At 41.0% G+C, this 18,361-nt stretch overlaps 1 protein-coding gene across 1 annotated transcript in view; it reads left to right on the plus strand.

Annotated features, from left to right (window-relative positions):
* Nucleotides 1-18,361, plus strand: part of PPP2R5E (protein phosphatase 2, regulatory subunit B', epsilon isoform) — a 194,077-nt gene that overhangs the window by 106,663 nt on the left and 69,053 nt on the right. The window contains exon 5 of the mRNA XM_006864633.1: nt 3,740-3,936. Within this exon, the coding sequence (XP_006864695.1) occupies nt 3,740-3,936 (197 nt within the window). The remainder of the gene's footprint in view (nt 1-3,739; nt 3,937-18,361) is intronic.

Below are 18,361 nucleotides of genomic sequence, written 5' to 3' on the forward strand. Positions count from 1 at the left end.
GTGGTGGTTACGTGCTGTGGAGTCGGTTTCGACTCATAGCAACCTATACAAGGGTTTCCAAGGCTGTAAATCTTTACGGGAGCAGAAAGCCTCATATTTCTCCTGCAGAATAGCTGTTAGTTTCGAACTGGTGACCTTGTGGTTCGCAGCCTGATTTGTAACCACTACGGTACCAGAGCTATTAGCCTGCTATATTTGGTCAAACTTAGAAGCTGGGATGGGCGCTGTGGGTTAATGCGCCAGATGGCAAAGCCATTTGAACTGCAAGGTCGGCGGTTCACGCTCACCAGCTGCTCCTTGGTGATCCTATACAGGGTCGCTATGGGTCGGAATGGACTTGACAGCACTTGACAACAACAATGATGCAATGGAGTCCTGGTGTGGCGCTGTGGGTTAATGCACCAGACTGCAAAGCCATTTGAACTGCAAGGTCAGTGGTTCAAGCTTACCAGCTGCTCCGTGGAAACCCTGTACAGGATTGCTATGAGTCGGAATTGACTCGATGGCACTTAACAACAACAGTGTGATGATGGAGTACTGGTGGTGGCACCTTAGGATAAGCACTTGACCTCAAGGTCTGTTTAAACCACATGGTTGGTGGTTCAAACTCACCAACTGCTCTTTGGAAACCCTCTACAGGGTCGCTGTGAGTCAGAACCAACTCGACTGCACTTCACAACAGCAGCAGCAGTGTGATGCTGGAACTGTGCTTACCACATGATTTTGCTGGCATTATATGGCCCAAGGGCTGGACGCTCCCCACCCCTATTTTAAAGAATTGTCTCTTTGAGGAAATGCCTTTTCCCTCCTATTTTGTTTTGATCATTCTTGACTACTTAAATTCTTTGTAAGTAAGGGAGGTCATTTTAAAAAACTTTGTAATAAATGATAAAGCTTATTGCTATATGTTTTAGTATCTGGGGAATGGGATGGAAGTGAGATAGAGAAAGGTTTTAGTAGTCTGACATGGTGGAGAAGAATTTATTTCTGTGTTCTTCCTCTTCTTTGTTTGCACACACCCTGTTTTCTGGAATGGGTCACTTTTGCCGTCCATTGTGGTGAAAAGTCTAGGCTCTGGGGCCGACCAGTCTGCCTGGGTTTGTACATGTCTGCAGTATTTAATTGAGGTCCTGGTGTGGTGCTGTGGGTTAATGCACCAAACTGCAAGGTCAGTTTGAATCACAAGGTTGGCTGTTCAAGCTTACCAGCTGCTCCTTGAAAATCACATACCAGGGTATCCATGGGTCGGAACTGACTTGATAGCACTTAACAACAACAACAACAACAATGCTTATTAGCAGAATAACTGAGAAGCCACTGTCTTGGTTTTCTCATCTGTAAGGTGGGAAATAGTACGTACAGCAGAGGGCTGTTACCAGCATTAAATGAGGTATGTGTCATGTGCATAGAAGAACATCTAATAAATACAACTAATAAGAGCCAGTAACTATCAAGCCACCTCTGACTCATGGTGACCCACATGTGTCAGAGTAGAACTGTGTTCTATAGGGTTTTCAATGACTGATTTTTTAAAAGTAGCTCGCCAAGACCTTTCTTCTAGGAAACCTCTGAGTGGACCTGAACTTCCACTCTTTTAGTGAACAGGTGAGTATGCTAATCAGTACTATTCAGGTGCTTCATATATACCCAGTGGTGGTGGTTGGTTGGTGGTTGTGTGCCAAGTCAGTTCTGACTTGTATTAACACTGTTAAGGTTTCCAAGGAGCAGCTGGTGGGTTTGAACCATCAACCTTGCAGTTAGCAATCCAGTGCTTATCCTACAGTGCCCCATCAGGACTACTTTTTTTGCTGTGAAGTGCTGTCAAGTTGGTTCTGACTCATAGCGACCCTGTATAGGGTTTCTGAGGAGCAGCTGGTGGGTTTGAATTGCTGACCTTGTGGTTCGCTATCCAGTGCTGATCCTTGGTGTGACTCAATTAGTTCTTCAGTCTAAGGCTAGATGTTTTGAAACTGAGTGCATAGAATAAGACACATTTAATGCCTTAACTTAAAAACAACTTTAAGATCTTTTTAGGCCTTTGAGGACCTGTGAAGGTGGTGGAGTATGAGAAAAGTCACCTGGGCTTGGGGTGATTTCTAAATTCACAATAACTTCTTTGTCAAGAGAATTAATAGTATATACCTTGAGAACCATTGACTACTTGTACCCTTATTGTATCTTATAGAGAAATCCTTTGTTTTCGGGTATCTTGTTCATTTTCAGAATTAGCCTGGACAGAATGTCATTTAGGCAGTGTTACAGGGAAATTGCCCAGGAGGTCCTGGATACTTGGGCTTGCATTTGGGTTGTAGGATGAGTGTGGAAAGGAGCCGTGTGAATTTGCTATGCTGGGGCTAGATGTGCTGTTAGCTGTTGCATGTCACCTCCAGCGCGCAGGTGACCCATGCTGTGAGGCCTCAGTAAAGCATTTCCTGAGAGGCTGACACAGTTCTTAAAGTATGCTGAAGTGTGGGTGGAGACCTGGGCACTGTGCCCAGCTCCATAACTCATTCATTGTGGGACCTCAGTGATCGTCTCTCATCTTCTTCCTGAAGAGTGGACAATAATAAAGCCATCTGGTTTCCTGTAAGGGTGTTTTGAGGATTAGAGTTAATCGTCTTGGAAGAAGGCAGCCGTACCTACCCTGGTCATAATTTTTACTGCCTTTCCTCGAAGTTGCAGTTTGGGGGAGGAGGTGAGCATAACATCGGGGAAAGAAGATGGAAGTGAGTTGTCTACAACTTGGTGAATTTCAATTCCTACTTTAGATTGTTGTTGGTAAGTGCCGTCGAGCTCTCATAGATAGAGAACCCTGTATAGGGTTTATGAGGAGTGACTGGTGAGCTTGAACAGCTGACCTTGCAGTTCAGACGGCTTTGCAGTCTGGCACATTAACCTACAGTGCCACACCAGGACTCCTACTTTAGATTAGGTTTCCTTTTTAGCTGGGGAATTTGAGCTAACCTGCAATTTGTACTTTAAAAAAAAACATAATAACAAGCCAAATGTCTGACCTGCTGTTTGTGGGCAAAGAACAGATGCCTCTTACTAATAAAGATGGTAGTGGTTTTCTCCTATTCCCAAGGGAAGAAGATGGGTTAAAAGACAGTGTAGATTTAAGTGAAGTTTGCTTTATTTTCCCATTACTGTTATGTTCTTCTCGAGAGTTGGTATTGCTTCATTTTATTGACTTTTCATGTTTCTTTGACAGAGAAACTTCATTGAGATGCAGCCAAAACCTAGAAGGGTTATGTAACAAAAAACAATTGAGCATGCATGCACACAAAAATCAATTGCTGTAAATGTAAAACATGTCAGTCTGAAATTAAAATATGTTGGTGGACATATCTGCTTTGAATTTATTCAGTAAACTAATTTAAATTAACAGTGAAAACTTTGGGGTTCACCCCACAATGGGAAATTTGACCTTACTTAGTATTTTTGGACTTACAGGTGTTGACCTTGGGGTGTTTTTGGTTAAAGTGTTCTTCCTCTTGGAATTTTGTTGTGAAATACCATATTTGTCATATTGTGTTGGTACAATGTAGTTTTCAAAGCCAAAGTCTCTAAAGTAGTGGATACGGTACCCCCTCCTCCCCATGTGTAACTGTTTAAAAAACCACTGTTGTCATGTGAATTCTTACTTTTTTTGAGCTTGCTTTTGAAGTAACTTTCACAGCGAATTCCTGTTACCTAGACATTGATGACAGACTTACACCATTTCCTTTTTTTTTCTTAGACGTTCCATCCTCAGAGCAGCCTGAACTGTTCCTAAAGAAACTTCAGCAGTGCTGTGTCATTTTTGACTTCATGGACACGCTATCTGATCTTAAAATGAAAGAATACAAGCGCTCCACTCTTAATGAACTGGTGGACTACATTTCAATAAGCAGAGGCTGTTTGACAGAGCAGACTTACCCTGAAGTAGTTAGAATGGTGAGTTTCTTTTTTTCGCCGCGGACACTTTTCAGCACCTTCCATAGCGACTTACAGGTGTATTTATTGCAGGGTGAGGTCCCTGGAAGTCACCTCCACAAATGAGAGCCAGCCTTCTGAGAGCTAAGCAAAAGTAGTCGGCACAATACTAAAATATGAAGAGCATGATTTCATGAGAATGAAATCCACAGCTTTTTAACTGCAACCATATTGAAGGAATCAATGACTTTAAAATCTGAAGCCACGATTGCCAGGGTATGATTGGATGTCTGGCTTTTGGGAAAAGCAAAAGACAAAGGAGAATCAACAGAAGTTTTAGATTTGTATTTGAAAAATATTCAAACCTGTTGGATGTCTTGAGTGTCTTTCCCCCTCCTCCTCTATATTGGCTTAATGAATTGTGATTTGTAGAATCTAGTTAAGGCCTCTCTTGCCTTTATCATTAATCCTTCTTTTTATAATCTGCTTACAATCAGGGCAGTGTCTTATGCATTGTAAATGACGTCTTGTACTTTGTGCGGTCCTTCGAGGTTAAGATAAGAATTATTATTAGCATACTGTAAGTAACTGTATTCTTATTGGGTCAGCAGCTATACACTTTCTCAAAAGCTGAGCCACAATATGATCTTTCTGTTAGATTTCTGTGGGATGGTTGCCTTCCTTGCCATTCTTGGGTGTCTTGGATCTAAAGAGTGCATGCAATTTTGGGAGGTATGTTCCAATAACTCATCAAATGCTACAGTGGCTTAAAAGGGCCAATTCATCATTGGGAAGCTAACTGGGGGATCTGGTCTCCTCTCTGTGTACTGCTGAAAATATCTGGCGTTGCAGCAAAGGATATCTATGATGGGGGAGATATAAGGGCTTCACAAAGTTTGTGGGTGGGGGAAATGGGTTTAAAAGATAATGGAATTTTTCCATGTACATATTGAAGCCCCTTGTATGGTTACAAAGGAATCAAAGTCAAATTTGGGAAGAGACCTGAATTATCACAACTTAAAAAGCTATGATGATGTATGAAGGTTATTTCAAAACAGTATCTGATTATATCCCTCAGACCTATGCCTGAATCTATGTTGTGCTTGCTGTTAATATAGAGGAATGTTGTACTAGAGTATTTGTTGGCTAGCTGTTAATGTTTTGGCTTTTGAGCAGTGATTCTCAATCAGGGATGGATTCGGCCTCCCAAAGGACATTTGGCAAAGTCTACAGACATTTTTTTGGGGTAGGAAAATGTTTGAGGTAGGAATACTACTGCCATCTAGTGAGTAGAAATCAGGGATAGTGCTATAATGCATGTTGTTGTTAAGTGCCGTTGAGCCAGTTCTGACCCATAGTGACCCATAGTGCTAAACCTCCTGTAATGCATGTTTTTGTTAAGTGCCCTCAAGTCAGTTCTGACTCATAGTATAGGGTTTCTGAGGAACAGTTGGTGAGCTGGAACCACCGACATTGCAGTTCAAACAGCTTTGCAGTGTGGCACATTAACCCACATGCCATACCAGTACTCCCCCTATAATGTATGGTGGTGGTGGTGGTGGTGGTAATGTGCTGTGGAGTCAGTTCCAACTCATAGCTACCCTGTGTAGGGTTCCCAAGGCTGTAAATCTTTACGGGAGCGGAAAGCCTTATCTTTCTCCTGCAGAACTGCTGGTAGTTTCGAACTACTGACCTTGAGGTTTTCAGCCCGATTTGTAATCGCTATGCTACCAGAGCTCCTCTTATTATGCATAGGAGATTGTTATTGTTGTTAACCTTCAAGTTATTTTTAACTTATAGTGACCTTAAGTTTCCGAGGAGTGACTGTTGGGTTTGAACTGCTGACCTGTGGTTAGCAGTCCAGTGTTGATCCTACAGCGCCATACCAGGGCTCCATATTCATTAACACACTCTGCCCCGCCCCACACTAAATTATCCAGCTAGAAATGCCGATAGTGTTACTATTGAGAAACCTTACTCGAGTTTGCATGCTAGCTGAACCTTTTGCACTGATTAATGGAGTCTTTTCTAATTTACCTGCCTCTGCAAACCATACCTGTTGGTTTTAGCCTACCTTTGTCCTGTCTTTCCTTTTTCCAAAGGCATCCACTATTTTATATTTATTTTCTGTATCCTTCCATGGCTAATCTATGAATATGTAATCACATTCAAATGTATATGATTTAAATCTTGTTTTTTCTTAAACACATAAATGATGGCATATTTCTTAAACACATAAGTGATGCTGTCTGTATCTTGTTTTTTTCACTTGATAGTCTTGTGCCATGGAGTCGGTTCCTACTCATAGCAACCCTGTATAGGGTTTCAAAGGCTGTAAGTGCTTATGGGAGAAAGCCTTATCTTTCTCCCAGGGAACCCCTGGTAGTTTTGAAGTGCTGACCTTGAGATTAGTTGGTTTAAGCGTACCAGCCGCTCTTCAGAAACCCTACACAGGGTCGCTGTGAGTCGGAACCAACTTGACTGTACTTAACAACAACTAGTACTCTGTGACTATTTTTTTGTATGCATATCAGTTGCCCCTTGTGGGAGAACAGCTGCACATCTGTTGATATTTTTACATACCCCTCTCTCCATTTCTGGATCTTCATGTTTTCCTTGTTCCTCCTTCTTCATTCGCATTCTCACCCTCCCTTCAAGATGTATCTTAAGGTGATGCCACGTTTCTGAAAAAGCCTCATTGCTTTCTCCTTCCTTCCGTTTCTCTGCTTTTTTGTAGATCGCCCTTTTGGAGTATGTTCATTTGCTGCTTTGAATCCTTTTACACATTTACCTGATTTTTCTAACTATACGCACTTTGGGGCAGGGACTGTGTCCTGTACGTCTCCGTGTTCATCTCCCCCTGAGCTCAGTGCTACCTCTGTGGCTCCTGACTGAAATTTGTTGAATGAGTGAATGAACTCCTTTAAAATATGGGAATGGCTTTAAAGATATTGACGTCATTGGACTTAGTTTTAAAACTCCCTATTTAGAATAATACAAAAACGCTTTCATTCTTGTAATCCAACTTCTTCTGAAGGAGACCATATGTCTTCTCTCTTACACTCTTTTTTTTTTTTTTCCTCCCCTGCTCCCCAAAAGGCTCTTATCATTTATGTGTGAGCGTGTGTTTTACATATACTTGAACCCTGCTCTCATAGGTGTTAGTTTATAGAAAGCTGTCTGGGGTGGTAGGGAATTTACTTTCCAGATGGTAGTTTAGCCTTGTTAGAGGTGCAGTTCATTTTTCATATCTGGTCATTTGTAAAATTATTAGCTTCTAATTTTACATGGGCTTTGAGTCTGGGGAAATTTATAAAAGAGGCAGTGTAATAGTGTAGAAAGAGAAAGGCTCTGGGAATTAGATAGACTGAGTTCAAGTCCAGCTCTGGTTACTTATTAATGCACCATCCATCACCTGGAGCAAGATGCTAACAGATATGTCTGTAGGTCTGGTGGGGGCTGGGGAGATGTCCATAGATACAGCCTGTCTAAGTAAATTTGTTCTAACCACCTCAAGCACACCTGTGTCTCGTAACTAGTGCTTCTGAAGAAGAGTTGGAAACAAGTCCTCCCATGGTGCTGCCTCTTTCTCCCTGTTTTGCCACGTCTAAACCCTTTGTATATAGAAAATTTCTGCCTTTTCTCACTTTGCTTGCCTGCATTGGACTTGCATTTGGGAATTTTGTGAGGATTGGTGAAGATTATGTGTACACTTCTTAGAACAGTCCCTAGCATGGCAGCCACTCAGTAAATAGTATTGTCAAACATTAAATAAATAATACTCTTGTCATGTTTTGATGGTTTCGGTACTGTAATAATTTATATTCATTGGTAGAACCCACACACAGTTTATGTTTGTGCCTAAAATGTTCTGTCAGCTAGATGTTTGCCCTGCCCTGCCTTAGTAGTTCTCAGATTCTTTCATTTCAAGACCATCCTGCCTGTTGATTAGTCACTTTCTTGTCTTTGTAAAACAACCACCTCGCTGGTGTTACTGAGGGAAATGGTAGTGCTTTTAATGAACCATCACCCAAGTATTTCTGGCTTATGCAAAGCAGGATGAGTTCTAATTTATGACAGCTTGCTGTGGTGTCAACATTATTGTTAAAAGCCTGTGCTCCAGCCTGATGGAACATAGACTTTGAGAGTGGCTAGTCCTGTTCATGGAAGAAAAGGGGGATAGCTGAAAGTAACCTGTGATTTATGGGGAATTGTTTATAACATTTAAATGAAGTCTGAATACCACCTAGAGACTTCTCGGATTAAGAAAGGAAACCAACTAGAGTGTAAACCAAACCAAATGAAGTAATACAACACATGAGTTGCCCGTTATTGTTGTTGTTAAGTGCCGTGTAGTCAGTTCCCACTTATAGTGACCCCCTGTAGGGTTTCCGGGGAGTGGTTGGTGAGTTTGAACTGCTAACCTTGTGGTTCAAACCAGCGTTGAGGTCGAGTGCTTATCCTACAAGAACGGCAGACAGAGAATGTAGACGCCACTGTACACATTTCGCATCTTTCACTTAACTAGTGGTGGGATCTTGGATAAGTTATTTCCCCCCTACACCTCAGCATCTTCTGTGCTGATTATCTCTCACATTCTTCCAGCTCAGAAAAACACCAACTGTTTTGATTAACACAGTGTAAGAATTTTAGAACAGATTATTAAAGTATGCACACCATTGTCAAAGTGGTTGCTAAGGTGTATATATATATATATACACACACACACACACACACACACATACACACTCACAGAGCATTTTGACTTTGGTACATTCTGCTTTGGATCATCTTGAGTATCAGGCTTCTGTTCTTGAGACAGTACTTGTACCACATTATGTTCAGTTTTCCTTTTGGTTCTGTTTTCAAATGTATCCATTTGAAAGGTTTCTTAGAATTTTTAACTTCCCAAGTAATCTTGTGTTGACCACAGAATACCAGGCGAAGCGGGTTCAGGGCAGAGCTCCAAAACTGAACCACATATCTAGGAATATTTTAAAAGTTTGAAGGCTTATAGCTAGTGGAACTTGTAGTGGAAGTAAGAAATCTTGTACTTTAGAGTCTGCTGGGCTCAGCAGCTGGCCGACAACTTGGGCGAGACCAAATGCCAAGACTAAGCAGGGGAGCCAGCAGACCAGCTAAGGAATAAGGCCACGGGAACCTAGGAGCAAAGGTGGACAATATACGTTCACGATTTTGCTTTGTTCTGATTTTTTTGTATCTGTTCATTGCCACCCCCCCGCCCACACACACACTGTTTGCGCAGCTCCATTTTGGTGACTAGAGGGGGTGCTTGAGTGAGTGGACACCCCCCATCTCCACCACTAGTGGGTTCTTCTGCCATTCATGCGCATAGATACTCTCAGTATTTAAAGCTACAAGCCTCTCAAAATGACCACATCCGGCCCTGAACTGTTCACTAATAGGAAAAAGGAGAGAACAAAGGGTGTGGAGAGGGAGAGAGGGTTTAAAAACAAAACTGGTCAAAAATTAAATCCCGAAAAACAGCATAACAACCAACAGTGTCATCTTGAAATTTATCAGGTGACCTTGAAGGCAAGAAGCTGAAAGAGGATAGTAAAATCATATTCATATTAGGCTACAGAATTTTTTTTTTCTTCTCTCCCTCCTCTCCCTTTTCTGTAATTATAGACTACAGTATCCAATCTAGTTTTTTTTTTTTTTAGGTGTTTTTGTTGATACCTTTCCCTATATTACCCAAGAAGAGACAGCAATTACTGCCATATAGTTAAGCTACAATCACACTCTATAAAACCCCACAACCCAGGCAAGAACCAATACCAACTTCCATACATCAAGGAGGCAGACAAGGCCTGTGAAAATTACTCTCAGTTAAGCAATAAGAAGAGTGAAAAGGGAAGCCCACATCCTGATCACATCTACCTGGAGGCAATCAGAAAGCACAAAATATACCAAAACACGCACTCAATTAAGTATTAAGGGCACAGATAAACACTAAACATGTCCAAGAAGCAAAAGCAGATGACCATATCAGCACATGTCCAGAAACAAGATAAAATGTCTCAGTCAGATGACCTAGAGGTAGACCTGGGCCGATTCTGAAAGGAGGACAGGCTTTGGAAATGCCTGAGAAGGAATTCAGGAAAACGGTTGTAAAATGTGTCAAAACACTGTACAATAGAGTTGAGAAAAATAAGGAAATCAGGAAAACGCTACAAGAACAATCAAATAAGATAGATAACAGCATTGGAAACAATTCAGAATCTACAGAAAGAGGTTCAAACAATCAGTAATAGAATATCAGAAATAGACAATACACTGAAAGGGCAAAGGAGTAGAACAGAAGAGATGGAAGACAGAGCTAGTGAGTTGGAAGACAAATCTCTCAATACCACTAAGATAGAAGAACAAGCAGAAAAAAAGGATGAAAAAAATCTGAAGGTCTAAGACTCATGTTGGACAACATGAAGAGGAATAACTTAAGAATTATCGGCATTCTAGAATAAGAAGAATCACACAAGTTCACAGAGGAAATAGTTGAAGAACTGCTGGAAGAAAATTTCTCTAACATCCTGAAAAGTGAATAGATAAGCATTCAAGAAGCTCAATGAACCCCAGGAAGGATAGACCCCAAAAGAAAATCATCAAGACATATCATAATCAAGCTCTCCAAAATCAAAGATAATCAGACAATCCTGAAAGCAGCTAGGGAAAAGAGAAGCGTTACATACAAAGGCAAGCAAATCAAATTAAACTTGGATCTCTGAGCAGAAACCATGCAAGCAAGAAGGCAATGGGGAGACTGTATAAAACCTTGAAAGAAAAAACTGCCAACCAAGAATCCTTTATTCAGCAAAGCTATCAATCAAATATGACGCTGTAATCAAAACATTCCAGGATAAACAGAAGCTAAGGGATTTTGCCAATGCTAAGTAATCTTGTGCTAATTCTTACTTATCTCAATTCTGCATGTTTTATACTCTGTTTGCACATCCCCCTTTAAAAAGCTTTCTCTTTGGGGAATGCATCAAATGTGAGATTAAGTCTCCTTGATGAAGACATTGTTTTAATTAATTCCAGGTAATGATTATTGAGGAATACTGGTGTGGCACTGTAGAAAAAGCACTGGACTGCTAACCACAAGCAAGGTCGGCAATTCAAACCCACTAAGCTACTCCTTGTTGTGAGTCAGAACTGACTTCATGGCACTAAACTACAACAGCAGCACCATGTTTATTGAAGGACTTTGAGGCATTTGTTTATATCTTGATAATAAAAAAGACAGGGCTTTGTTCTGTCAACGAGTTCAGAGTCTGATAGGGAAGATACTCATGTGAACAAATAACAAGTTGTTGTTCACTGCCTTCCAGTCGGTTCCAACCCATAGGAAACCTCTATAGGGTTTCCAAGGAGTGGCTGGTGAGCTTGAACTGCCGACCTTGCAGTTCCAGCTGACTACATAGTTCATTGCATTAACCCACAGTGCCACATCAGCACTCCTAATTGGAAATTGTTGTTGTTATGTGCCTTGGAGTTGGTTCTGACTCATAGCGACCCTGTATAGGGTTTTTGAGGCTGTAAATCTTTATGGGAGCAGAAAGCCTATCTTTCTCCCATGGAACAGCTGGGAGTTTCAAACTGCTGACTCTGAGGTTAGCAGCCCAATTCATAACCACTACGCTACCAGAGAAGTGGTGGTTACGTGCTGTGGAGTCGGTTTCGACTCACAGCGACCCTGTACAGGGTTTCCCAGGCTGTAAATCTTTACGGGAGCAGAAAGCCTCATCTTTCTCCCGCAGAACAGCTAATAGTTTCAGACTGCTGACCTTAAGGTTTGCAGCCCAATTTGTAACCACTACGCTACCAGTGCTCTTACTGGAGAAGTAGAGGAAGTCAAAGAAGGCTTTTAAGAATGACTAAAATCTTAGTACGGTTTTAAAAGATGAAAATGTGTTTTTCCAGTGTCTGAGGAATAGTGTTGAAATGAAATAGAGAATTACATGATGCAAAGAATCCCCAAACCACATAGTATGTTCATGGAACTACCGAATACAAGTTGTTGTTGTTACATGCCATGGAGTCGGTTCCGACTCATAGCGACCCTGTACAGGGTTTCCAAGGCTGTAAATCTTTACGGGAACAGAAAGCTTCATCGTTTCCCATGGAATAGCTGGTAGTTTCGAACTGCTGACCTTGTGGTTCACAGCCCAATTTGTAACCACTATGCTATGGGTCGGAACCGACTCGACAGCACTTAACAACAACAACATGCTACCAAATGCAAGTAGTGCTTCATAATTAGAGAATATGTTCATTGAGAATAGGGTTGGCATATGAAGATTGAAATGTAGACCAGATATTGGAAGAATCTTACAGATAGTGGATAATCATCACAAAGTTTTAAGCAGGAGAGTAATATTTTTGTTGCAACTTCAGTGGAAGCAGTTTGAGGGTCAATTGTGAGGGTTGGCACTGAGGGCAGAGAGGAAATAATTAGGGTCGTTATGGGGGTGTAAACTAGGGTTTGAAATTGAGAGGGAAGAATAATATTTGAGATTAATTTAGGAATATTTATGTGAATCTTGGAGAGAGAGGAAAGTGTATGAGAAAACTTTGAGAATTAGGTGTTATATGATGTTCCTACTTTAAAAAGATGTAAACTAGTGGGAGGGAGCAGGTTTTAGAAGGAAACTGAGGAATTGATTTTTGATGAGTTAACTTTAAGGTTTCTGTGGGAGACCTAGAAGTGCCAAGTTGGAGATTGAGATTGGAAATGATAGAATCCCAGATGATACCAGAGTGTCATTGTGTTTCAGTGCAGTGGTGTAGGTAGGAACTAGTGAGTTGAGGACTAGAGGAAATTCAAGGGGTGATTATAGATAATGATCATACTTACAAATATGGAATCTTGGGTGTACTGTCTTCACTAGGGTAAAATCCTATCACTTTTCTCCTACAGAAAGTATACAACATTGTTGCACTAGTCTTTTTGACATTTTTATTGTGAATTGGGTGATAGTTTACATGGGAGAACATCAGCTTTACACTCATCCTATCGTATTTCGTTTCATTGCAATGATTACAATTCCTTCCATGCATCATCATTCAACAGTATTTTCTTCTATTCCCTCTGTTTTTTTCTGTTTGGATGTACACCCAAGCACTCAGGAATATACAGTCATTCAAACACCCAAAGGGCATATCCTGCAAGCCTGCCCCCAGCTGCCAGCACACAGTCCCTCTCCCTCCATAAGTCTAGAGTGCCCAGCCGCTCCATCACTCCAAGTTATCATCTCTGGCATTGCTGCTTCTCTGAATAGGGTCCCACATTCCGCTCTTCACCCTTGATGGTCCCAGGGTCCTCTGCTCTGGACTGCAAGATCAACCACTCCCCTCTTTTTGCTCCAAAACCTCTACCTTTGCATTTGTGTTGCACTCTGGTCTTTTGCTGATATTTTCTTAATAGCTTTGCTTTTCTGGTTTCAAAGTCTGCCCATTCCAATCTGTAATTGAATATTTATATATTCCACATTGTAGAATATGTAACTTTCCAAAGGGAATGTAGTTTTAAGTTTGAAAAAAAAAAAAGTTAAATATATTCTTTTTTTCTTTCTATTAAGGTCTTTCCTTGAGTCCTTTATATTGTGTTTTGGCCCCAATCGCTTTTTTTTTTAATTTAATTATTATTCTTTTTCTTTTCTTCCACCTCTTTAAAATGATACCCTGTCACTTGGTTATCAAAAAACTTTCTCTTTTATACATTATTTGATCTAACTGGAAACTACAACTCTGGTTAGCCCTCTAATAGAAGAACATGGATTTGTAGAACATTCTAAAGTTGCAGTGAAAAGTCTAAGTCTACCTACACATGGTTTTAGGAGTACTTTGGTATGTTCACTACGTACTCTGTTGGCTGAAGGACAAGAGAGTGCTTCTTTTCATAAAGTAACTCTCCACAATCAGCCTAAACTGTCTGACAAATCTATTTGAGATATTAGGAGAGGTGCCAAGAGACACACACAAAAAAAGCCTTGGGAATGATAATTGCCCAGAGGAAATAAGACATTTCTGTGTGTCATCTTTCTGCATATGTTAAGGAATATAACTATGTATACTGACCAGAAATTATCTTGAAGGTGACTCTTCAGACCCAAAGGAGGTAAGATCTGAGTGGTGATATTAGTAGCAAAATAACCATTTGAGGATAGACTGCTTTCAAGATTGGAAATGTTAAGTAATGAAAGAAGAAAAGTGAGCAATATCTGAGAAGGACATTTAGGAACTGAAGTTGCCGAGTGCAGTTTTTTGAGCATGTTGTTGTTAAGTGCCGTCGAGTCAGTTCCCACTCATAGCGACTCTGTATAGAATTTCCAAGTAGTGTTTGGTGTGTTTGAACTGTCAACCTTAGGGTCAGCAGTCCAGTGCTTATTCTACAGTGCCACACCAAATACTCATTTTTTTGAACATAGGATACATTTGTACAACATAGGACCTGAGAATTAGATTAGCTATTCCTTGGTACTTAGGAAAGAATTCCTTGGTACTTAGGAAAGAATTTAGGGTTATAATAATAAAGATTACCAAGAGGCATTTTTAGAATGAGACCAAGAAGAGTTCACTCTGCAAGGTTAGGATCAGATTGTTAGCATTTGTAATTTACAAGGGGGCAGGCACTGTGCCCTTTCTTTAATGATTGTTTGTAACTAGCACTCTATTTGACTTAAGTTAATGTTCATTTATCAATATTATATTTAGCTCCTTATGGGAGTTCATGGATTGGAATAATGGGGTCATTGACTCTGATGTTAACTGTAAAATTTTATGGATTCTGTGTATTTTTATGGGAGGGGGCCTGTAGCTTTTTATTAGATTCTCAAAGGAGAGTCTGATTCCAAAATGGTTTAAAATTGATTTTGCCTTTGGTGAAGTGCTCTGCTAGATGGTGCTCTGCTAGAAAATACAAGATGAGCTTGGAGTAAGGTCCTCCCATTTAAGGCAGTAACTGAAAATGAAGAACGGAGCTGTTAGAATGATTTTACCAATGAAACCATCTGTACCAGAGTTCTTTCTGTGGAAAGGTTTTGCACAGTGAAATCAGTTTCTTTAATACATGTATGGCTATTCAGGTCTTCTCATTTGTGTGTCAGTTTTGATAGGTTATAATAGTTAAACAATTTAGACTTATAGTTAAATACTCCTTAGAGCTCTGGTAGTGTAGTGGTTACGAATCGAGCTGCTAATCTCATGGTCAGCAGTTCAAAACTACCAGCTGTTCCACAGGAAAAAGATGAGACTTTCTGCTTCTCTAAAGATTTACAGCCTCGGAAACCCTGTGCAGGGTCACTATGAGTTGGAACCGACTCCACGGCACATAACCACCACTACCACCACTCCTTAGAGACTCTTCAAATACTCTCTTAGAGGATCACCCGCATTATGTGCACCTTCTGTTATTAGTAGCGTAATCTGTGGAGGCTTCGAAAAGCTCATGGAAGAATTCTGTTATCTCTTCATTCTATTTTTCATGAACTTTTTGAAGCCCCCTCAGAGTTTATAGCAAGTGGGGGGATGTCGAGCACGTGCCCACAGAATCATTTGGTGTGGCCTTGCCAAGGTAACTGCAGTTCCAGCTATCATGTTGTTGTTGTTACGTGCTATTGAGTCAGTTCCGACTCATAGCCAACCCCGTATAGGGTTTCTGAGGAGCAGCTAGTAGGTTTTAACTGCCGACCTTGTGGTTCGCATTTCAGTGCTGATCCTATAGTGCTCACACCAAGAGTAGCTAATTAAATGTTTGACCAAATATAGCAAACTAGTTTTGTTTTTTTAAAATGTTTTATTGTGAATTATGTGATAGTTTACATGGGAGAACATTAGTTTTACATTCATTCTATCTTATATCATCTCATTGCCATGGTTACAGTCCCCTCCATGCATCATCAACCAACCAAGCCTGCCCTCCACACCCCCACGATCTTCAGCACATAGTCCCTTTCCCTTCCCTTTCTGGATCTAAAGTCCCCAGCCACTCCATCGCTCCATGTCGCTTAACTTGATAATTTTGTGTGGCACACAAATGATGTTATAAATTTTGGCAGAAGAAGAGTTCCCCACCCCTGGTCTGCAGCCACAGCTATAGCTATGAGTTAATTCAGTCCTTCTAACAACCCCATGAGGTGGTTGTTATTACGTGCCATGGAGTCGGTTCCAACTCCTAGTGACCCTGTACAGGGTTCCTGGGGCTGTAAATCTTTACGGGAGCAGAAAGCCTCATCTTTCTTCCGCAGATCAGCTGGTAGTTTCAAACTGCTGACCTTGTGGTTCGCAGCCCGATTCATAACCACTATGCTACCAGAGCTCCTTTACGCTACCAGAGCTCCTTGGGTAAGTAGCATTATGTTGTTGTTAGTGCCATCGAGGCGATTCAGACCCATAGCAACCCTGTATAGGGTTTCCCAGGAGCAGCTATACTTTTACCATTTTATAGATGTGGTGAAAGGGATGGGGAGAGAGGGTAAGAAATTTGCCCAAAGACACCTAGCTAAGATTTGAACTTAGTCATTCTGGTTCCACAGTACATATTCTTAGCTCCTGTGCCATATCACTTCCCTGGGATTGTTCTTTCCAGTAATCCTAAGAATTGGATTCTTGCCTCTATACTTGTCTTTTCCTTGAGTTATTCCACATTGGTAATAAGACCTCTGATTAAATACACCCTTAATCTTTTTCTGTTTCTGACAAGGCTAGTTCCAGTGGTAGACTCTGAGGTTTAATGTTCATTTTTACTTAAGAGCCCCTTCCTCTTCACCCCCCACTTTTCCTTACTGTTGTTGTTGTTAAGTGCCATCGAGTCGATTCTGACTCATAGCAACCCAAAACAGTTTCTGAGGAGTAGCTGGTGAGCTTGACCACCGACTTTGTGGTTCAGACCAACTTTGCAGTCCAGCTCATTAACACACCGTGCCACACCAGCACTTCTTACTAGTGTATATAATAATTTTGGGTTGCTTTTATATTATTCCTGAGTTGAGAACATTTTTCCCTGCTCTTCCACTCCCTCCCAGTATGTAATAATGCCTAGTGATTGAGGGCTCAGGCTGTAGGGCTTTGTATTTCAGAACTCTCCCCATCCCATGCAAAATACAGTCCCTGAGATGATTGTGTCTCTCCTGTCCATTCACTTGCCCCTTACCCCCAGTGTCCTTCCTGTCCTACCATAAGAAGTTCCTTCTGCCCAGTGGTTTTCTCTTACAGTGATGTCTTACCTTTGCCACCTTTGAGGCTTGGCAGTCAGCGCATTGTGTAGACTCATAAAAGGCCAGTGTGTGAATTTGGAGTGAGAAAAACCCTGCTCTGTGTATAACTATCTGGGTGCATTTGAACCATGAAGCTGTGGGATAAAGTACTGGACTGCAAGGCTGGTTTGAATTTCAAGGTTGGCGGTTCAAATTCACCAATTGCTCCTTAGAAACTCTGTACAGGGTCACTATGAGTTGGAGCTGACTCATTGGCTCATAACAACAACAACAACAACAATCTTTCCCTGTAGGCAAACTCTGTGGGCAGCCAAGGTATCCTTTAGTTGCTTGGTCAGCCTGGAGCTGGAACAAGGAGAGTTAGCTGATTTGAAGATCCCACCATCTCCATGATATGCTATACCCCTAATTCTTGTAAGTTCTTAGGTGTGTACAGTCTGCTTTTCCTTGTTGATGCCTGTCCTGTGTCAGTGATAGGGACAAATAGACCTGAGTCCGCTTTGGTCACTTACTGTGTGCTCTTGGGTGAGCTTCAACACTTGAAGCTTGTTACCTCGACTTTATTACCCCACTGTAAGCCCTGGCAGTTTACACCCACCAGTTGTTCCGTAGAAACCCTATGTTGTTGTTGTTGTTATGTGCCGTGGAGTCGGTTCCGACTCATAGTGAGCCTGCACAGGGTTTCCAAGTCTGTAAATCTTTATGGGAGCAGAAAGCCTCATTTTTCTCCCGCGGAACAGCTGGTAATTTCGAACTGCTGACCTTACGGTTCCCAGCCAGTAACCACTATGATACCCGAGCTCAATTACAGAAACCCTTTAAAGGGTTGCTATAAGGTGGAATTGACTGACATCACACAACAATAACCTTATTGTGAAGTACAGGGCTAGGTCTATAAAGTAGGTATCTCTGTTCATGGAAGGCCAACTACCAATTCTGGTGGATTTACCTGTTTTAGGTGGATTAGTACTTTTTGATTACAATGCAGTCTTGTTAGCATGAATACTTTGTCATTTTAAAAGTTGACTTTCCTTATCTTTGTTGATTTTAAGCTTTAATTTTATACCTGGGAAATCTTTATTTCCATGTTTTATTTATTTATTTATTTTAAGGTTTTTGTTGTGGATTGAGTGAAAGTTTACAAGGCATATCATCAGTTTCACATTCAACAATTCATATACCTTTTTTTATTACATTGATTGTAATCC

This window comes from Chrysochloris asiatica, unplaced genomic scaffold, assembly GCF_000296735.1.
Source record: "Chrysochloris asiatica unplaced genomic scaffold, ChrAsi1.0 scaffold00067, whole genome shotgun sequence".
Classification (NCBI taxonomy): Eukaryota; Metazoa; Chordata; class Mammalia; order Afrosoricida; family Chrysochloridae; genus Chrysochloris; species Chrysochloris asiatica.